The sequence below is a fragment of the Budorcas taxicolor genome, chromosome 15 (assembly GCF_023091745.1).
Source record: "Budorcas taxicolor isolate Tak-1 chromosome 15, Takin1.1, whole genome shotgun sequence".
NCBI classification, from domain to species: domain Eukaryota; kingdom Metazoa; phylum Chordata; class Mammalia; order Artiodactyla; family Bovidae; genus Budorcas; species Budorcas taxicolor.
In genome coordinates this window covers 51,965,660-51,972,801 of record NC_068924.1, presented here as the reverse complement: position 1 = coordinate 51,972,801, position 7,142 = coordinate 51,965,660, and the positions used below count along the sequence as shown (strand labels likewise).

The 7,142-nt window shown below is 47.5% G+C and overlaps 1 protein-coding gene across 1 annotated transcript; it reads left to right on the top strand.

The window, feature by feature from the left end:
- Positions 1–469: 469 nt before the first annotated feature.
- Positions 470–2,334, top strand: LIPT2 (lipoyl(octanoyl) transferase 2). Its single transcript, XM_052653102.1, has 2 exons — positions 470–917; positions 1,434–2,334. Exons 1-2 carry the CDS (start codon positions 470–472, stop codon positions 1,661–1,663), a joined length of 678 nt encoding a protein of 225 aa, XP_052509062.1. The 3' UTR covers positions 1,664–2,334.
- The last annotated feature ends 4,808 nt before the right edge of the window (positions 2,335–7,142 follow it).

Here is a 7,142-nt window from a genome sequence, read left to right as displayed (position 1 = left end):
TTCCTTCTCCAATGCATGAAAGTGAAAAGTGAAAGTGAAGTCGCTCAGTCGTGTCCGACTCCTAGCGACCCCATGGACTGCATCCATCCATGGGATTTTCCAGGCAAGAGTATTGGAGTGGGGTGCCATTGCCGTCTCCCACGGAGGAGCCTGGCGGGCTACAATCCCTGGGGTCGCAAAGAGTCAAAGAGTCAGTCTAAATTGTTAGACTGAGCGACTAAGAATTCAACACCTGCGTGGCGTAAGGCCAAAAGACTGGACAGAATAGACGCTGGACTGTGGTACAACCCCTGCTCACGGTCCAGAAGGCTCGGAAGCTAGGTACAGACCTTACAGTATCAACACACTCCCTCAACCTCAACCCGCAGTAAGAAGCATTTAGGGGCGGAGGCTCCGAGTCCCCGCCCCTCTCGGCCCGCCCCTAGGCCCGAAAAGGAGGCGGGGCTCCGCAGACGCCGCGGCGGGCGAAATGCTGCAACCGGCGGTACGGCTGGTGTGGCTGAGTCAGGTTCCCTACGCCGAGTTGCTGGCGTTGCAGCAGCGTTGGCTGCGGCGGCTGCAGGCCGAGCCAGGGCCCGAGGCGGGTGCCCTCCTGCTCTGCGAGCCCGCGGGGCCTGTGTATACCACCGGGCTGCGCGGCGGTCTGACATCCGAGGAGACTGCGCGACTGCGGGCCCTGGGTGCCGAGGTGCGCCCCCTTGGCCGGGGCGGCCTAGCCACCTTCCACGGCCCGGGCCAGCTGCTGTGCCACCCGGTACTCGACTTACGACCCCTCGGCCTGCGCCTGCGCGCCCACGTGGCCGCGCTGGAGGCGTGCGCCGTGCGCCTGTGCGAGCTCCAGGGCCTACCGGGCGCCCGCGCGCGGCCCCCACCCTACACTGGAGTTTGGCTCGGCGAGCGCAAGATCTGCGCGATAGGTGAGCGCCTTGGGGCGGGGCCTGGCGGGGCCGGACCAATGGTGGTGAGGGCAGAGCTCCGGGCGGGTGTCACTGGCGCGGGTTTTGAATCATCTGCCCACTGCCTTTATCTAAGGCTCTCCTCACTGATATCTTCAGAACCAGGTCACTTCGGAGGTCACGTGGTTCAACACACTCATATTTAGAAATGGAGAGACAACGAGAAGTGAGTTGCCAGGTTACTTCACAATATCTGGACAATAAGGGTGAAATTTTTTTTTTCATACTTTTTGTAAACAGCGGAATCTTTGTTAAAGGACATTTCTGTAATGTCCATAGTAAGTGCAGCCAGTGTGGAGCCACAGGCGTCTCCTCTCATTTTGTCCCGCTCCCCGATCTGTGTCCAACCTCTTGGGTGCTCTAGAAACAGAATTGGAAAATCGGTGGTCTAGTCCAGTTTCTTCATCTCACTGAGGACCATCATGAAGCCTGGGGAGGGAGGGTGTCTATTCTAAGAGCCATTGGTTTGCCTTGCAGGTGTCCGCTGTGGAAGGCACGTTACGTCCCACGGCCTGGCGCTGAACTGTTCTACGGACCTCACGTGGTTTGAGCACATTGTGCCCTGTGGGCTGGTTGGGACAGGCGTCACTTCTCTGAGTGAGGAGCTCCAGAGGCATGTCACTGTGGATGAAGTAATACCACGTTTCCTTGAGGCCTTTAAAGAGACCTACAAATGCACGTTGACCTCAGAGGACAGCCCCAGCTGAAGGGCGTTTATATTATCTCACGCTAGAGGTCTTGTCTTGGAAAGCACCGCACCAGACTTGGGAGTCACTGAAACCTAGATTCTAGAACTGGCCCTGTCATTCACACATCAGGAGACTGTGGGCAGATCATGAGCTCTGGGCCCTTGGTTCCATATGTATACGGTTTATTTATATCTTCCCAACCTACCTCAGATATAGATATGAAAACACTGTGAAAAGCACAAATATAAGGCATTAGCACTCCTGTTGACACCCATTTCTTAGCTCAGAAAAACTCAGGCATCGTAGGGTGTCATTTCTCAATTATTTCCTCAATACTATATTTAATTGGGAAATCTGGGCTCCAGTTCCTTTGATTGTTGTAAGAATCATTTTTCAGGATCATCCAGGTGAAGGTGATGTGATGTGGATTTTTTTTCATTCTCAGGAGACCTGGGAGCTTTCTGCAATGACAGGGAAATGGAAAGACTTCTTTAAAGAGTAATATGGGATTCTGTCTTCCTGGGTTGGATTCCTCAAGCCTGATGGCTTTTTTAGTTAGGTACCCTGAGCTAGGCCAAAGGCTAGGGGAAAGAGAATAATTTCTGACCCTGTACACATGCCAAAAATAGAAGGTTTTTTTTATTTTATATGAGATCTCTATAAAGGTTGTATGTTAATTATCTATAACATTGTCACCCCAAAGCTTAATGACTTAAAAGAATAAACATTTATTATCTCATATACTGTGGTTTGGAAATTTGGGAGAAGCTTAGCTGAGTGGTTCTGGGTCAAGGTCTCTTCTGAGATGCAATCGAGATGTCAGCTGTCGGGGGACTTCCCTGGTTCTCCAGTGGTTAAGACTCTGTGCTGCCAATGCAGGGGCCACAGGTTCAACCCCTGGCTGGGGACCTAAGATCCCATATGCTGCATGGTGCAGCCAAAAGATTTTTTTAAAAAAGATGTTAGCCGGGGCAGCTCTCATCTGAAGCTTGACTAAGGCTGTGGAATCAGCTTCCACGATGACTGACTCACATGCTTGGTTGGTACTGGTTATTAACAGGAGGGCTTAATTCCTCTTCACTCCATGTTGCTCAGTCGCTCAGTAGTATTTGACTCTTTGTGACCTGCCATGGACTGCAGCACACCAGGCTTCCCTGTCCATCACCAACTCCCAGAGCTTGCTCAAACTCACATCCATTGAGTCGATGATGCCATCCAACCATCTTGTCCTCTATTGCCCCCTTCTCCTGCCTTCAATCTTTCCCAGCATCAGGATCTTTTCCTAGGAGTCAGCTCTTTGCATCAGATGGCCAAAGTATTGGAGCTTTAGTTTCAGCATCAGTCCTTCCAATAAATATTTCAGATTGATTTCCTTAAGGATTGATTGGTTTCATCTCTTTGCAACCCAAGGGATTCTCAAGATTCTCCTCCAACACTACAGTTCAAAAGCATCAATTCTTTGGCACTCAGCTTTCTTCATGGTCCAGCTCTCACATCCATACATGCTACTGGGAAAACCATAGCTTTGACCAGACGGACCTTTGTTGGTAGTGTCTCTGCTTTTTAATAAGCTGTCTAGGTTGGTCATAGCTTTTCTTCCAAGGAACAAGCTTCTTTTAATTTCATGGCTGCAGTCCATCTGCAATGATTTTGGAGTCCTAAAAAATAAAGTCTCTCACTGTTTCCATTGTTTCCCCATCTGTTTGCCATGAAGTGATGAAACCAGATGCCATGATCTTCATTTTTTTAATGTTGAGCTTTAAGACTCTTTAGTTCCTCTTCACTTTCTGCCATGGGCGGAGGGCGGTGGGGGGGTGTCATATGCATATCTCAAGTTTTCTATATTTCTCCTGGCTATCTTGATTCCATTTTGTGCTTCATCCAGCCTGGCATTTCGCATAATGTCCTCTGCATAGAAGTTAAATAAGCAGGGTGACTGTATACAGCTTTGATGTACTCCTTTCCAAATTTGGAACCAGTTTGTTGTTCCATGTCTGGTTCTAACTGTTGCTTCTTGACCTACATACAGGTTTCTTAGGAGGCAGGTAAGGTGGTCTGGTATTCCTGGCTCTTTAAGAATTTTCCACAGTTTGTGGTGATCCACACAGTCAGAGGCTTTAGCAGAGTCAGTGAAGCAGATGTAGATATTTTTCTGGAATTCTCTTGCTTTTTCTGTGATCCAACAGATGTTGGCAATTTGAAATCTGGTTCCTCTGCCTTTTCTAAATCCAGCTTTAATATCTGGAAGTTCATAGTTCACATACTGCTGAAGCCTGGCTTGGAGAATTTTGCGCATTACTTTGTTAGTGTGTGAGATGAATGCAATTGTGCGGTAGTTTGAACATTCTTTGGCATTGGCTTTCTTTGGGATTGGAATGAAAACTGACCTTTTCCAGTCCTATGGCCACTGCTGAGTTTTCCAAATTTGCTGGCATATTGCATGAAGCACTTTAACAGCATCATCTTTCAGGATTTGAAACAGCTCAGCTGGAATTTCATCGCCTCCACTATCTTTGTTCTTAGTGATACTTCCTAAGGCCCACTTGACTTTGCACTCCAAGGTGTCTGGCTCTAGGTGAGTGATCACACCATCGTCGTTAACTGGGTCATTAAGATCTCTTTTGTATAGTTTTTCTGTGTATTTTTGCCACCTTTTCTTAATATCTTCTGCTTCTGTTAGGTCCATACCATTTCTGTCCTTTATTGTGCCCATCTTTGCATGAAATGTTCCCTTGGTATCTAATTTTCTTGAAGAGATCTCTAGTCTTTCCCATTCTATTGTTTTCCTATATTTCTTTGCATTGGTCACTGAGGAAGGCTTTCTTATCTCTCCTTGATAATCTTTGAAACTCTGCATTTAGATGGGTATATCTTTCCTTTTCTCCTTTGCCTTTCTCTTCTTTTCTCAGCTATTTCTAAGCCCCCCTCAGACAACCATTTTGCCTTTTTGCATTTCTTTTTCACGGGGATGGTTTCACTTTATAGGGCTGCTTACATATTCTCATTGCCTGGCAACTGGCTTTCCCCAGAGCAAGCGATGCCAGAAAGAGACAAGGTAGAAGCCACAGTGTCTTCTGTGACCCAGCACTGGAAGTCACACAGGCATTTCTGCAGTCTGCTAAGATGTGAGCCCTATTTATTCAGTATAGAAGGGACTACACAAGGGTGATAGGAGGTGCAGGTCATTAAGGGCCGTCTTGGAGACTGGCTACCACAGGCAGTTAGGGTAGAAGGAGCCTTGAAAAAGAAGTCAGGCAACCTCAGTTCCAGTCCTGGCTCTGTAAAACAGTAACCAACAACATTCTAGATGGCAGCTGCTTCCTGAGGGACTGCAGAGAACAGAGCTCCCTGCTGTTGATTGGCGTGTACTGGAGGTAAGCCACCAAAGTGTTCATTTGTGCCACAACTAGTGAAGCCCTCACCCTTTAGAGCCCGTACTCCACAAGAGAAGCCACCACCGTGAGAATCCTGCTCGCTGCAACTAGAGAAAGCCCTCACACAGCAATGAAGACCCAGAGCAATCATAAATAAATGAATAAATAGTTAAGATGGTAAATTTTAAAAATCCAAGAGTGGAGCTGCAGCTGGCTCCTGAACAAAACCAGAACTTGTAGTCCTTAGGAACCCACGTGGTCTCTTCTGTTCTCTGCCGTGCTTCCTGGTGTGTTTGCTTCATTCTGTCTTACTCCAGTCCAGCTTTCTCTGTTTCCCAGGCCATGTGGTAGAAGATGGCTTCTGCTGCTGTTACCCATGTATGTTGGAGTAAAGTCAAGGAAAATCCCCAGGTTTCTGGATGCGAGGTATTGCTGGAACAGAGAACACTGGATGATGACCAAGTTTGGAGAGGATGATAATGAGTTTGCTGCTGCTGCTGCTGCTGCTGCTAAGTTGCTTCAGTCATGTCCGACTCTGTGCGACCCCATAGACGGCAGCCCACCAGGCTACCCCTTTCCTGGGATTCTCCAGGCAAGAATACTGGAGTGGCTTGCCATTTCCTTCTCCAATGCATGAAAGTGAAAAGTCAAAGTGAAGTCGCTCCGTCGTGTCCGACTGTTAGCAACCTCATGGACGGCAGCCTACCAGGCTCCTCCGTCCATGGGATTTTCCAGGCAAGAGTACTGGAGTGGGGTGCCATTGTCTTCTCCGGATAATGAGTTTAGTTTTTGATGAGTCAAGGTTGAGATACTTGTGGAAGATGCACGTGGAGAGGCCCAGTTGGGTCTGTGGATGCAGAGCACAGCTGTCTTGAGTGATAGTTTATGTCTGGAAGCCCAAAGAGAGAAGGGGAGGGCAGAGGGCTGAGAAGTGTGAGGTGCAAGCCAAGGAGACCGCGAAGCCGTCTAGGCAGAGATGTAGCACGGGACCCAGAATGAGACAATACGCCGATCTCAGTCACTCTTCTGGCTGCATAGCAAGATAGGGAGGTTTATTTCACAGATGACAAAACTGGCTTGGGAGGCGGAGTGACTTCTATGAGGTCATGCACTTAGGGGCAGAGTCAGTCCCTGGCTCCTAAGCTGGGTCTTTCCGCTCTTGCACAGCTGTCTCTGAAGGGAGAGCAGGGAGAGCCAAGGAGGTCACTGGGCCTGTGGAACTGGGTCAGGCCACTGCTGCGGGTTCCCGACTCCTTCCTTCCTGGTCAGAGCCCACCTCCGGTTTCCCACCAGGGCCCTTCCTCAAGGAAGGAAGCTAGGCATACGAAGGAGGGTAGTTAACACCCTGGCTTTCCCACCTCCAAAAAGTCTCTTCTTGTTTATGCAGAGTCTTTTCCTCCTAAATAAACAAACTGTCCAGGGTCTGGTAAATGAGTGCTAAGTGCGAGGACGTGACCGACTGCAGTGACTTTTCCAGCATCTTGTTCCTCAGCGAGGCTGGCAGGAAACCAAACAGGACCTGCTCTGGCAGTATGACCAGGTGCGCCTCGCTTCATGGCAAGAGCCTCTTTCTGAAAACCTTTATGGAAATCAGATGTTTGCAATCAAAATGTGATTTTTTTTCACTAAATTGTAATTTACATATCATCACACCATGTTACTATACAGTTTTAAAAAAACAAGAAAAATTTCACTCCCACCTAAAAAACATCCTTTCCATTTGTGTGTGTTTCCAGTACTTGATCGTAAGCCGACATCTTTTATTATTCTAACCCATTATTCTGTCTTATAATTCTATTATTATAAAGTATTACATGGAAAAAATTTTGTATATATAAGGACTCAAAATGTAACCATAATATATTAACACATGTAAAAAATACATCTTCAATATGAACAAATATTCAATTAATACTCAGATCTCTCTCTCTTCGATCCTCCCTCTTCCTATACGTGATTTGTTCAAACCAGAATTGAAACAAAGTCTACACACTGAATTTGGTTAAGGCTCATAAATGTCTCTTAAGTCTTTTTTCACCTATAGGTTCCTCCTCCCTCTTTTGAAGATCTTTTCCTCCTGTATTTCCTGAAGATTAAAACGTAGATCCTGATATTTGGTCTGA

Bases quoted from the DNA above. Each gene is read 5' to 3' on its own strand.
- LIPT2 (XM_052653102.1), top strand. From the start codon at position 470: ATGCTGCAACCGGCGGTACGGCTGGTGTGGCTGAGTCAGGTTCCCTAC. The intron at 918-1,433 runs GTGAGCGCCTTG...TTTGCCTTGCAG, and splicing joins GCGCAAGATCTGCGCGATAG to GTGTCCGCTGTGGAAGGCAC.